Here is a 15316-nt window from a genome sequence, read left to right on the forward strand (position 1 = left end):
TCCAACCTGCATTTGGGCCCATTCACAGTTCAACGTGATGCCAACGTGATAATACTGTGTGTGCCTACACTGCTGGTCAGGCTGTGGACCTGGATCTGGTCTGTGATCTAATGGCCTGACTGACCATTCACATTCAGAATTCCCTCTGCATCCACTTTAATAAATAAGCTGACTCCAAGAGATCCCTACATAGTATAAATCATGCTCTGCCCTGTGATAATTTTGGGGGCAAAAAGTGATGCTTCATCATCGGCAATATCTCCAGTCACCAGTGTCTACCTTGGTGACTAACAGGGTAAAGTGTTTGCTGGAGTGTATATTATTCCCTAAGCTCTAAAGTGTTGGTTACTGCCTCTCAACTAAAGCATGGTGTTTGACCCTGTGAGCACTGTTTCAAGTGAACATCGCTTACTTTGCATTAAAAAACAGACTATTTGCACTAGTGCAGCCACTGACTGTGTCTCTACTGAAAAGATGTTTTGTGAATCCCCCTCTTAGCCATAACCAAAGATGTGAGTGTTCTCCCAGTTTTAGTGCAAGGTGAAACGTTAGTTTGCCTGCAGTGTTGATTTAAACTAACCCATTTTTCTTTGCCCTGAAAGGGAGCGCAAACAAAATGTTACCACCGTTCCGTTAGTGGTGTACCTCTTCAACTATGAAGCTCCTCAACTATTCTGCAAGAGCTTCTCTCTACTAAATATCAGTATCTTTGTACTTTCCACCCATGCAATATTTAGAGTTCAGTTTCCCTTCCATGGCCAGGAGACCTCATCCTCCTTTGCCCAGGAGGGTTTCCTGACCTGCCAGAGAAAGAAGTTGTGATCTCAGTTTCCCATGTGTGTGGACAGTAGGTGGTCCTATCCATGCTGGGGAAGATTTCAGTTTTGCAAAGTTTCTGCTAATAAGTTGGGGCTTTAAGCTTATTTACTTACATACTTCCAGTGTTAGGTCTAAAAGTGTGGGATGACTGACAGCAAAACACAATGTATTATAAAGGCTTTGGAAATAGTAAACCAAACATACATCAGGGCACCATTCCTTACATGTAGCTAATATATCACCATATTGCTCAAAAATTTGTTTGGAACTCGGACTCTAACACACGCACACAAAAAGAAAAATCCAAACAATTTTTTCTGTGCTTGTACTATGCAGCAAAATCACTATCGTGTATTTGGAATTCCATATTATTAACAATAGAGCCATTAATCAAGATGCAGAAGAGAAACAAAGGCCTCTGTATATATTAGTTTCACTGGGAAGTCTTGTCATTTTAAGCTTATCATAACTAAACAATATGAATGATCTATTTAAGGAGAGACTAGTGAAGACTGAACTTTAGTGAGTTGTCTATAGCAACTGAGCTCAAAGGCATCAAAATATGGACCTTTTACTGTACTCTTGTTCTGCTCTAGAAGGTATATTTATGAAGTCTTTGCTTGAGAGGAAAATGTTGCTATCACTCTAAAAGCTTGCTTTAATAAAACAAAATCTTTGACATTTCCTAATAGAAATGAAGATTTTTTTCAGTTCCTTTTTATATTTAAGAATATATTTCCATTAATCAAGTAGCTGACTAAATTTAAGGCATTGTAGTTAACCTTCATTGAAATGCATGAATAATGCAATTTTGATTTTTAATATTCTCATGTAGTAGCCTATGTATTTTATTTTGCATAGAAAGCTCTATTCTCTTGTTTAGCTAATTCCATTTAAAAATTGAACAGAATTCTTCAGTGCTTTGAGTGAATTGCAACACACTCCCCTCAAAAAGTTAGGAATCTGTTGCTGCTTTCTGGCAGTGACCTGACACTTGAAAGCCCAGTCTTTCCTTCCAGTAGTAGGAATGGAATACCAGAAAAAGAAAAAAAATTAGTTGAGGTTGGATTCACTGTACAAATACATCAAGGATCAGATCAAACTCAAGAACATCTCCGCTTGTCTTATTAGAAAATAAATGAGACTTCCGTGTAACATGAAAAATGTAGTAAAAATATTTACTTCTTGGCTATGAGCAAGGACTATTTTTGCCCTGCTCACCATAGCTAATATGTCCCACATTGACTCACAGCCTATCCCCTTATACGTGGGAGTTCAGCAAATTTCACATTTATATTCCATAATGATTAATTTTATTGACTAACTGAGTTAGGAGTACTCATTTCAATACTTAGTGTCTGAGTGGGGTAGCTAAAGTCTAAAACAAGACCTGAACAAGGAAAATATGTTCTAAAATGTTAATTTCTTCAACAGGCACTTAAAAATTTTGGTATGAATCAAGGCCTAAAAATTATGGACCTCTTAACAAATAGATACAACTGTATTTTTAAATTTATGGGGCAAGGACCTCAAGTGTTTCAAATCTTCAGCAGTAATTCAGGAATGGATAGTTCACCTTATTACTGTGTTACCTTTTTATAAATGAAATAAAATAGCCCCACTTTAGACTTAGGGAAAAAGATCTATTTTACAGTACCAATCAATTAGATTTGTTTTGATAGCAACAGCAAATATAGTGTTTCATCATCAATTTCCATTTTCCTTTCTAAAAAACTGGCTTCAGTTCACCTTCCAGTCATTTAAACTCCTCTCTTTTCAGTCTCTGTTTTTTATGCACCTTAAAAACTGTTCTTTCTTCCCTAGCATTAGAAGGTTTGACCCTTACTTTTATATTTCACAAACATTAGTCTTCTACACGTACCTGTAATACAAATATGCTGATCACCAAAAGATAAAACAATATAGAAAATAACTAACATTTCCCATGCTGATTTCTGAATAGCCTCTATATTTCATTACAAAGATGTAGATAGATTATGATATAACTTTTGGGGGGTATATAGAGATTTTGAAGCTTTCTGGTGAACATGTATACGTCATGTATTCTACAACTATTGCAACAGGAGTAACATTGCACTATGATGTGATGTAAGACAGATGATACACTGTGATTCTGCATTTCCATTTTAATCACCGTGTGTATGATTAGTTGAAGTCAGTGGAATACAAAACCAGAAATCATTTTATGATCCACTAGCTGATTGAAGAGAGAGTTCAGCTTTGGGGTTCAACTGCTGGACCACACCTGTAGGTAGCTTCTGTTTGCTCCTTTGGAAGGCTTAACTTCCAGAAATACCTTGTCTCTGTGTGTGTGGGGAGTAGCTTTGCAGAAGCTTTGTATAAACGGAAGTAACATTACAGTTTTTAACTTATTCTTCCCAGGCATATTTCATTCACACAAATTTGAAAAAGTATTCTAAAGATAATGGAAAGTAAGAACTATTTGGCAAAACTCTTCTGCTTAATGTAGTAGCTTCATTTCTACACATTGTTTTTCTTCCATTATTTTCTTTCTTTTGGTCTCAAATGGAAGTAAAAAATCAAATGTATTTCTATTATCTTTTCGTGATTCAACTCCTCATCTTATTAACATACCAACTGCGTTAAATGTTGGTGCTTTAGCTTAAAAGCTAGAAGCTCAAAACATCAAATTAATTCTAAGCTGGCAGACTAGTGCAGTGATTTTTCCAGAGCTGACTGTACTGCCACCACACTATGTATTCATTCTCTGCTGAAAGTGAAGGAGGAAGGGTTTTTTTCACCCTGAGACAGACAGGTTGCCTGTGTAGAGAAGTAGAAGGTGAATTCTGTAAATTTTTGTGGGAGGATAAAGAAATGGATCCGAACACCATCCGCATTTTATTTTTGTGAAGCTTTCAGCCAAAACCCTAGAGAATTTTGACAGCCATTAGCAGTAGCAGCACTTTGTTCTTTCAAGTTTAGATATTTACAAAACATATCTTTTCTCTTCTGTTTTTAGCACAAGAAGAATGGGCCACAACCCGTTCCAGCCTAAAGGCACCACCTCCAAGGTCAGCCAGAGGGGGTTACAGGGAACACCCCTATGGTAGATATTGAAGGTCCTCCTCATCTGTGACCTCATCTCAAAGACAATTAATAGCCTGTGGTCTCCACATAAACAGCAACAAGACAAGTAATAGTCCATTTCTTTTCTATCCTAGGGATTACTGCTCATTATTATCCTATGTACTACTTGTATTTCCTATAATATTGGAGTGACATTGGCATTAGTATTATTTTATAACACGGACTTAAAAAAAACAGAGACAAAAAACCTTCGGCAAGCATTGTCTATAAACCATTCAAAGATGATGTTCTGTTGGTTGTATTCATTGCTGTGTGTAACTTAAAAAGCATGACACTGTTACAGATCTTGAGTCTCTCTACATACTAGCTAAGGCTGAGTTTTTGTTCAGGGTTGCTGGAAGACTGTAATATGATTCTTTTTTTTCCTTTTTTTTTGAACCGGACAATAATCAAGCTGTAGATAAGATGTTTTAACCTGTCTTTTTTAATATATGTTAGTTTAGATTAAGATGTTCGATATTAAGTTTGTAAATTTAATTTTAAATGCTGTTTTAATGGGGTTGAAAACAAGCAGCTACTGTATGTATGTAGCTAACTGAATTTGTTCAGTGTTTTAACCTGTATTTGTTAAAAAAAATCACATAAAGTTCCATGTGTAAGCTTCTCTAAATAGGAAACCATAATTTTGTCAAATATGTTTGCCATAATTTGTCAATAAAGCTGAAACCTTTTGTAACAAACTAAATTTGGAATTACTTGTTTTCTAGCTTTAAATGCCTGCTTTATTTCTTTTTCAAGAGATGCCTAAAATGTTTTTTATATAAAAATTACAAAAATGAACCCAAGCCTGTTTTAAGATTTTTTGTGTAAGACTTTAAAAGTTGTATTAATAACTTCTGGTTGTTAAATAATTTAAAAGTTAACAAACTAAACTGTTACATGAATCATGGTTAGTATCCACTAATGTATAACATGTTAATGGAAAAAAATGCTTTAGAACAATAAATGGATTTTAAACTATCCTCTAAGCTTGATCTTGCTAAACACAAACTCTGATTGACTTGTTTGTATTAGCATGTCTCTCGTGAGAATGTAATGGAGTTTAAAGAGGTAAGATTACCACTTACCACTGTTAGACTGTCTAAATGCTAGTTCTTCAACCTTTGAGTTTCCCCGCACATTAAATATCCCATTCAACATGTAAGCATTGCATAGATTCACCTATTTGTTTTCACTCAGAAGAGTGCGTTGACTGCATTTTTCGTAGTATACAACAATTTGTCTTGATAAACAAATCATCAGTGTCACTGCCCAGTTGTTGGTACTCAACTTCAAAAACTTTATTTGTAATTTTCAGTGCTAAATATCATCGCCCTTGAAGGCAGTTTAGAGGGCTGATATTTCTTTTGAGACTATCAGACTTGATGGCTGATGATTATTAAGGAAATATGTCGCAGGACTCAAAGGATGACTAAACGTTAAACAGGTAACACTAATAGTAACTCTGTAATTTTGAGTATGCAACAGTAATGTTAAATATTCTCAGTTATTAAGTTACTGATAGTTAAAAAAGTAAACCTACCAAAAGATAACAAATAGGTATATAGGCTATTAAAACCACTAATTAACATTAACTAGTGACAACAAAATTATTCTACAATATATAACCCTCAAGGTAATAAACAGAACTAAAATTAACAATAATAGTAATGCAACTCTTGCTAACAACAAATATATAACCTAAATTTTGATGAAGAAAAAAAAAAAAAAAGAACAGAAGACTTGATGGTAGGGATGCCAAAACTGTTAATCCTTTAAATACAGTCTTTTTGCTTACAGTGGCTTTTTGTCAATGTGATTGGTTTACTTTTTTGATGAGAATAAAGTACAGGCCTACTGCTGTTCAGTTTGTGAACAAAATCTTTTGCAGCTGGAGTTGCATGCTAACTCTTTTCGAATAGTTTATGAAGCGTATGTTTTGTCGTTTGAAGTGTTAAACTGAATTGAGAAGGCTACATGATGGTTATATTGAGTTTATTCTGTCTCACTGTTTCAGGGACTCACAGGCACTGGACAGCTAAGCGACAGATCTGCTGAGAAGTGGTCAGGTAAGCTCTGCTGCATCTCAGGGATTTTTCCTATTTTCTATTTTACCTGTGCATTTGTTTTTACTAACACAGAAATATGTTCAGCTGAATTTTTAAAATAAAGAATTCTTTCCAGCAGTGTTTCCCTGCATAGCAGCATAGTGATTATGGTATAATGGCAATCAAAGCATTTGCTTTTATATGGTTAGGATACCCTTCATTTAAATGAAAGAAGTCTTGTCATCTTAGCCTTATAATGGTAAATATTAAGATGGTGCACTTTATAACTGCTCCTGCTAAACACAAGAGCTGGTGTTTATTAAAAGCATGCCTACAATTTGGAAACAAACTAGTCACTTGACTTAAAAAACAAAACCATACTGGCTTACCTTTGCTTCTCAAAATATTTATCATTTCTTCATATGACAAAAGTATCTATAAAGAGACAGGAAGTTTGTTATTTATTCTTTTGCTTGGTAGGTTTTCCTTCGTATGCTTTAGATTGGCAGAGACATTAATGGCATTACCATGCAATAGCATGGATCAAGGCACAACTTGCTATATTTGTTTGTTATATCCATTTAAAGATAAAGGTGTATCTTGGATAACCTTCTTATGTAGACTTCAGATTATATACTAGATTTTTGATTGAAGACAAATGTAATTGCTGGAAACATTAAAAAAAGATTCAGCTCAGACACAACTTCTTCCACTCACCCACAAGTGCCAACCTAATCACAATACAAAAAGTACAAATTCTCTTCCTCTCTCATGATTGTTAAATTAGATAAGAGTTAATAAACAGAACTGATGGTGTTGCACACCAAATACACAATCCTAGACACATTTATTACTCTGGCATCTTTTCCCGTGATTATGGTCTGGCCGATTTAATGTTTCCCAGCTATTGGTGTATTCAGTGGTCACTTACAAGCCACAAGTTGTGTTGTGTAACAAGATATCAAGGGCTTAATTTTCCTCTCCAAAGGGTTGCCTCAAGACCTTTATAAATGGGTTTGATTTATGTGCTACAACCACTCTACAAGCCAAAGTGATATAACGTGGCATTAAGATTTGCCTGCATATTGCAGTCACATCAGTGTACCTCTATAGTAAAAAGCTGCCACCCACCCACCTTGCATACAGTTATACGAATGTGCTTCAGTCAGTCTATTTTACATCTATACAGACAGGAAAAACACACTCCACTGCTATAAATACAGTTTTGTACTGGTATAACTGTGATTACAGATTATTATACACTATAGATTTTACTGTATAAGTACTTCAGGAAATGCTCATATGCCTTACTGAAATTCTTAATTACACAAAACTGTAAGTAAATCATACCTGATGTAAGTGAGATCCAGGGCAAAGTACATAAAATTAATTTCTCACTTGTGCATCAGATTTTTATGTGAGGGTAAATAGTGTGAACTCCTTGAGGACAAACTCCAATGAATACAGCTTTATAGCAGAGCAGTGCCCTTTAATATTATTGTCTCAAAGTCCACTTCATATCCGTTATTTGTGTAGATTAAAAAAAATGCAGAATATGTCTGTGAAATATTCTCATACAAGAATTATTTAGAAGTAGGTTAGTCAGTGCTAGGAACTGTTTGTTCAAGCATTTGTTCTATTGATTTTCAGGAAACTAGTATGAAAAATTACCCATGACCACATGAGCTGTTCTGTGCTAACTACAAAGTATATTTCACACCAGTTTCTGAAAAAGTCTAACTGTTAATCAGCTATGTTTTACTAAAGAAATTCACCTGAATTTGTGAAAGAGTAACAAAAGAGTCTGGTTATTCTAATTAACAGTCATCTTTAGGTCTTCCGTGAAAAGCTATAGTGTATTCCACACATCCACCAGTCAGGTCAGCCGTAATTCTGACATCCTGAAAACTTACACACATCATCAGAAAATGCAGAACTTCACTTGTGCTACAAATGATTCCAAGACACTACTCACCAACCAAACATTTTATTTGGATGAATTCACATACCAGGTACTTTTGTTTGTAATAGGAAGAAAAACTAGTATCAAATATCAAAACAAGAAGTAAAAAATGCTGGAAAAGAGAACCAGAGTTGAAAAAGCAAAATTTCTATTAAAAGGTTTCTAAGATTGTTTTTGTTCAGTTTGCTATCTAAACGAGAGTAATGCATTATAAATTGCAGTGCTTAAAACTGTAGAATATAGTATTTTACATAATTACACTAAAATATTCTTAATTGTACGTCTGCGGCATCAAGCTAAATATTCTTTTCATTGCTTTCTTTTTAAAATGGAGTTGTCTACTTTTGAAAAATTCTTTGCTTTCATGAGATAGCAGATAGTATGCGTGCTCCTGGGTGAAAACCCTTATTGCCCTAAATAGATAGGCTATTGTATTATAAATGCAAGCAGTGCATTTTTTGTTATGAATAGAATCAATGAGCCAGTTTTGAAACTGGTGATTTCTGGAGGTGGGTTATGAAACATTTGAGAGTCCGCATCGTTGAAATGGTGATGGGGTAGCAGAGTGGATTGCACATGGACAGAATCTGTAGCTTCATATGTCATACTGACACAGATTCACTTGCTGGAAATTTAGTCTGGGAGGAGGGAGCGATTTTCAGGTCCAGATAGAAACAGAGTAGGAAGAAAGTGTCAAGAGGCTGAGAGTGTTGTCACCTGCTGGAGCAGAACCCACAGAGCTGCACCACCAGGGACAAGCTCCTGGAAAAGTAACAGATGAGGAAATATTGCAGTACTGGAATGTTTTGTCTAGCGGACTTGTTGCATGTATTCAAGAGCCATTCTAACTGGAAAAATTAGATATCCCTAGAGTAGCAACCTTTATCAGAAAATGAAGTAGCACCATGTAACCATTTCTGTCCTATATGGCTTGTCTTACATTGTTTAAACAGGAAGATCGTAAGTCTTCATACAAATAAATGAAGAACCTTAGGAAATACAGTATACCTGACCTCACCTCAAAGGATATTGACCATGTTTTCCTACCTCAATGAAGTCCTCAACCTCCATTCAGAATAATAGAGCTATAGGCATAAAGCTAGGAGATATTCCTTACTGCACATGCCCCATTCAGCCTATAACCCAGCAGTAATTACTCCGTTATACTTGAACATGTGCTGACTTCTAAACCGAGTAACACCGATGCTAGCTGAAGTGAGTGAGTGCATGTAAAACAGATCATGGTGTCTATGGTAGCTCTGAAGGAATGGATGTGAAGACCTGGTCACTAAGCACAGCAGGCTGGAAGAGTCTGTGTCTCCCTATTGCAAGGGAGCTTCAGACCGCACCCAGGACTAAAGGACTGAGCTGAGTATTTGGATTGTAGTAAAGCAACCAAGTTACCATTAGAATCATGATAAAGAACATATATGAGTGTATCAGTTAAAAGGCTTAACATTTTATCACAAGAATATGGATTTATGGTAGTCCTCATGAAATATCATCCAGGATTGTTATCTGAAGGTTAAAATCAAGAACAAGTAAATGATTTCTTGTGTTCAGATAAAAAACAATTTGGTCTACATTAGTGATGTATTTCCTTCGTGATTAACAGTAGGAGTGTTGTTTCATGTACTGTCTTTCTAGAAGTCCTAAGTTTTGCGAGAGTCAAACAATGCAGTTACAAAATTATAGTTGGTGCCAAAGGAGAGTCATAGAATCTGCTAAACATGAGAGAGAAAAAGTCTTTGTTAACATCAGAAAGAAGAATATCATCCATTAAGGAAAAGAAATCCTAGAAATTTATCCGTATTGTATTATATTAACTTGCAGAAGCAAGTTAAGTCAAGAAAGTATAAAGATTAAATAGAGACGTCACTGGATATCAGTCTTCTGTTACTTAGAGAGACCACATACTCTGTAAGTTTACTGGTACATTTCCTTTCTTTCATGGAAAAATACTATCTAAAATGAAAAGATAACTGAGAAACTCAACCTGAATTTCCTAAGCAGCTATGTATTTTGACCGAAAAATTGTTTTTCTGTAATATTGTGAAACATACCAGATCTAAACAAAATTCTAATCTCCCTACAGAATCTATTTGCTAACAACTTTCTAACAGAGATATTAAAGAAAATAGTATTTTATTTTCCATAAGTATTACCTGCATTAATTTATAATGCTGTAGAACTTCAGTAAATAGCTCAAAATTGCAAGAAGATGTAGTAGTTTGGGAAAAATGTTCATACAGTCAAAATCATAGAGTAGGTTATGAATGCATCCTATGTGACAAAGAACCCACTTATCCCTTTATCAGAACATACGTATTTTTAGGGTTCAGGAGGGCAGAGTTTATTTGTAAGGTGCAATTTATCAAGGTAGGAATGAAAAAAAAATTACTAAGAGATTACAAAGTTTTTACCAAAAAAAAAGGCAATAATTTTAGTTTACAAAAATTGAAAAGGTTGGATGTAATTAAAGATATGTCAAAAGAATGAAGATCATATTTGTTACTATTTCAAGTCATCCTCTGTTATCAACAGATTAACCAAAGTACAAAAAGAACCCTAATTAATAAGTAAAATCACAGGAAAAACTGAAAAATATTTGAATGCTTAACAAAAAACCAAGTCTAATATCTTCTGAAGTTTTTTCTCCTCCATTAAAAACTTCAATGCACTCTGTGACCTCCATCAGTTAATAGAAGTTAGCAAATAAAGTACCACATGTTATCCATTTTACTGTATTGGTCTATGGAGGCAGAAAAGGCACACAGGTAACTTTCTCAAACCAATTATGGCTTCAGAGATGATCACCGTCTTCCACTCTGTTAGCTAATTACGTTTTTCTAGTCATTATTATTGCTCATTGGGACCTGACTGAAACCTTTGAAATCATTAAGCCTTTCCTTTTTCTTCGATAGGTTTTGTTTCTGGTCCTGCAGGTTAGATGCTAACATCCACTCGGAGACATTAAAGAAAATGATTCCCACTGAAAGAATTGCTGATCTACGTAGTTATTAGACAAATTATGGGCTTTGCTCATGAATATGCTGATATCTTTTAGTGAAGACAAGCTGTATACACTATCTATTTTCTGAAACAGTGGAATCTAAAGATGAACTGTGGCTCCCAGTACAAGTACAGGGAAGGTTTTCTGTCCTTTCACGGTCTCTGGTTGACTAAGTAATTTATATTATAACTCGACAGAACATTTTAAGATTGTTGAAATACATCTCTAAATCATGCATATCTGGAACAAAGTCTTGATTCTCAAAAAGAAGCAACCTGTCAACTTCAGCATAAGAAACGCAGGTCTCTCAACTTCTACTAAAAACATGTCACTGTTTTGAAGGTTTGTTTTCCTTATATAAATCCTAATAAAGGGCTGTGTTTAGTACTTATTGAAAGACATAAATGCCTCCTTTCCTAAAATAATTGAATTAACTTTGAAATCTAGAAAGCTTTACATGAGAATAGCAAGATTTATTGAGAAGGCAATTTCAGACTTTCTTATTTTAAATCTGTAAATCAGCAGGAAGGTTTACTGGAGGAAGATCACACCCATGCTGTCATGGTGTAGGTCATCATTCACATATTAAAAGGAAAAAAATTAAAGAAGTGGCTGTGTAGTTGATTCCCTAAATCCTGCGTGTGCCCAAAGAATTTTTCAAGATGCTGTATAGAAACAATCGGAACTCTCTGATATATTTTAGCAACATTTGGGAGTACAAGTAGGATAGTGGAAATGCTTGAGTGCCCTTATAAGTGTAGAATTAACTCTGAAAACAACGTTTCTTTTTTCTTTGTGTTGCTGCTGTACCCTATTGATTTAATTGAGGTATATTTTCTTATTATACAGTGTTATTGTAAAGTGTGAGAATACCTGCTTGTATCATGTCTGACACTGTTCTTGCCGTGCTGGATGCATTAGCTGATGATGGATGGCTTACTCACAGGAGAACAGTGAATACCTTTGTTATATGCCCTTGCATTACAGGACCTTCACACTGTGTTTCCGCTAACAAGGCAGAGGTGTAAACTGCTGAGCTGCTCATTTATGACTTCTTAGCATTCTGGGTGGGTGGTTTTTTTTCTTTACTTCTGCACAGTAAACAGAACAAAATGTGCGGCTACTTTGTGTCATGATTTACTATATTCACTCATGACTCCATATTCATTGCTCAGCTAATAACTGATTATATTTCTTCTTGAACTTTATAACAATCCTGTACACTGGCAAAATTCAGTGGAAAGGGCTTGTCCATGCAGCTTCTTTCTTTTTCTTTTTTTTCCTTTTTTTTTTTCCTCTTCTTCCCAGAAGGACATAATTGTTCATATACCTACTTTAGCTGAAAAGATAATCAAGGACAGTCTTACTCAAATGAAATGCTGCTACACTCTGCTAATGTAGGACTTCAGCTTAGTATTTTCAGAGTGTTTAAAATTGGTAAGGTTCTTTTTCTTATTCTATATGGTATTTTGAGCATTATGTATCTTTTTAACATCAGTATTAGAATCCACTATGCAAAGATACAAACAACTGACAGGAATGCTCTATTATGTTGGATTTCAGTTAAGTAAAGTAGCTTTTTGATGGAGAATTCAGTCCTGCAGATCTTACTCAGGTTTCACTCACTAAAAATCCATGTTGACATCAAGGAATGAAAAGGGAATATGAAATTCAGAATTTGATCTGCAGTAATTTTTAATAATTTAATTAAATTCAAACAGATCACGTATCTGTTAAGGACTGGATTGTGTCATTCCAGGTGATATCCTGCTTAGCGGGCAGTGTGAAATTACCTTGTCCCAGGAAGAGGATTTCAGTTACGGTACCAATGTCAAGATTCTACTTTTTATATCATCAAGTAATTTTCCTATGTGCAAGAAAAATAATTAGTTGAGGGTACTTGCTTGGGACTGTCACTGACTCCGAATCTCAACTTGGCAACCAAGTTCATGCATTTATGGTAGTCACCACTTTATTTTCATGGAGTGAGAACTAACAAATCGCTTACTGAAGGAGGCACAATACTTTTCTTTACTTAGTCTTTAATGACAGTGTTACTGAACTTGTTTGCAGATCTAAGGCAAAAATGGGCTGCCCGCTAGACTGTGAAGGCCTGCGGAATACGTGCTTCAGGGAATCTAGTGCTTATTTGAAAGAAAGGAAGACAGCTATCTGTTATTTTAACACCAAGAATACTGCAAAGCTCTTCTAATATTTGAGTAACACCTACAGAATTTTAAAAAGATTGCTGCATAGAACTCAAAATACTTACTGAAGGAAGCAGGTATTTTAATCTCTGCCTTGTAATGGAGAATTAAAAAACAGTGAAGCTGAATGATTTTGCTAAGGTCACTCAGCGGGTCTAAAAGATGTAATAAAGTGCAATTAGCAAAGCAGCAGGCAAGGGTAAGAAGTTGCATGAGGAAATGAAAAGCAGGATGTATCTGGAGCTGTGATTTATTTTGAGAGCTGAACTCTCTCATCCATGGTGCAGATATACTATCACCACTTGAAGCCTGCTGGGCTTTACTGGGCAACTGGATGAAGCAGCTAGCAGAATGGGCGCGTGTAGTGACCATGGATATGTATGCAAATTTACATTGAAAAAGCCTGTTATTATTATCTTTTTCCATTGGCATTATAGCTGTATCTTTCTATGTCTGCATTACCTGTTGCCATGGTAAGTTTCGCATGCTGTATGTCTTTGATGAACAAGAAATACACCTCTAAACACTGATAAGGGCTTGAGACTCCTGATAATACCCGATGCCTTCCCCACAGCTCTGAGCACAATAGGAATGGACCCTAAAAATCTACATATTGCTAGAGTTTAGAGTGCTGACAGTTCTAGAAGTAACAGAAGTTCTATTTTAGACCATTTTAGGGATAATTTTAGACTCAGATTTTTATTTTTTTTTTCCTACCTAGATTAATCAAAATCAGACACCTGGCTTTGTAATACATAGTCAACCAAAAACAACCCTACAAATATATTTAAGCATCTAGAAAACAGTTTGGGGTTTTTTTAATATAAAATCATTTTTATATCAAGTTCTTCTTCTGGAGTTATTTGGATGACTCATTCTCATTGTCAGCTATCTCAGATAAAACACAGAACTCTAAAATAAGCTGTACAACTCTAATCTGTCATGTCTCCATTTGTCTCATTATTTTGTAAATGTACTATTGGCAGGGTTGGTGATTCTATTTACTATTAAGATCACCAGTACTTTCTATAAATGCAAATGTATCCACTTCAAATTAAATTTTCTGTGATGGGTATCTGTTCAATCCAAGGATTTGGCCAAAATGCCAAAAAGTTCAGAAATATACAAGATTTTGGTCATTTACAAAATAATAAAAGTTCCTCTTTTATCAGCACATGCCTATGAAAGTATATTGCAAAATATGTGTCTCAGTACACTCTAGTGCTGGTTTCTCATGCATGAGAGTGTAAGAACTGCCTTCATTTCTCAGACCATGAATCTATCCTGACCAGTATCTTTTTTTCTATCAGATCCAGAAATGGATGCTTGGAGTGCATGGTGGAGGGGTCATGAGAAATAGACTCTCTGGGAAGACTTGTCTTCCCAGTGCCCATATTTGTAATTCTTGCCTGATGTACAAATAGGCAGCTGTGATAATATATAAGGGTTGTGTGCCAAAATAGGCTCTTATCCAGAGAACCACTGGCTGACATTCCCAGTTGCTGGGGTCTGTGCAGTGAATTGGGTTACAAGAAAAGATGTTACAAGAGAAATGGACTATATTCTCCTCCAGCATCTCAACCAGCCAAATTTTGTGTGAGGGTAGGCAAATTGCCCAAAGTAAAAGCTGGCTAATGCTGCATTTCTTGTTGTCTTAAGGTCTTACAGAAAATCCTGGGATCTGATTTTCATCAGAATTGCAAGTGGCATGATCAGGTGTTGTGCCTGACTATGCAAAGGGCTATTTAAGGTTAGGTATTTAAAAAAATCAAGCCTTGGATTTCCCAGGTTATGTAACAGTGCTGAATGGCTTACTTCAGCTCAGAAATATAAAAATAAAAATTAGTCACACTAATGAGATATTCACATACTGTAAACACAAGTGGCACAGAAAGCCAACCACAAAATTCATAATTTTGTCAAGAAAAATTAAGCAAATTAATAAAGGAACAACACACTGAATAATGAGGATAAAAGAAATACTGAATAGCCGTTCTTTCAGTGCCCTTTCTTATGCATGAACTCAAGCAAAAAAAAAAAAATTAACCATTGCGAAGAGTACATCAAATGTATACATCAAAGGAATTGAATTAGAGTTTCACTGGCCTGTAATTCATATTTATCTAACTTCAGAGTGTTTGGCTTACTTTAACTATTT

General features: G+C 35.3%; 1 protein-coding gene across 1 annotated transcript in view; it reads left to right on the forward strand.

The window, feature by feature from the left end:
- The window catches only part of KHDRBS2 (KH domain containing, RNA binding, signal transduction associated 2), a 123956-nt gene extending 119046 nt beyond the window's left edge, over positions 1–4910 (forward strand). The window contains exon 5 of the mRNA XM_009885408.1: positions 3821–4910. Within this exon, the coding sequence (XP_009883710.1) occupies positions 3821–3918 (98 nt within the window). The 3' untranslated portion in view covers positions 3919–4910. The remainder of the gene's footprint in view (positions 1–3820) is intronic.
- The last annotated feature ends 10406 nt before the right edge of the window (positions 4911–15316 follow it).

This window comes from Charadrius vociferus, unplaced genomic scaffold, assembly GCF_000708025.1.
Source record: "Charadrius vociferus isolate BGI_N301 unplaced genomic scaffold, ASM70802v2 scaffold945, whole genome shotgun sequence".
Classification (NCBI taxonomy): Eukaryota; Metazoa; Chordata; class Aves; order Charadriiformes; family Charadriidae; genus Charadrius; species Charadrius vociferus.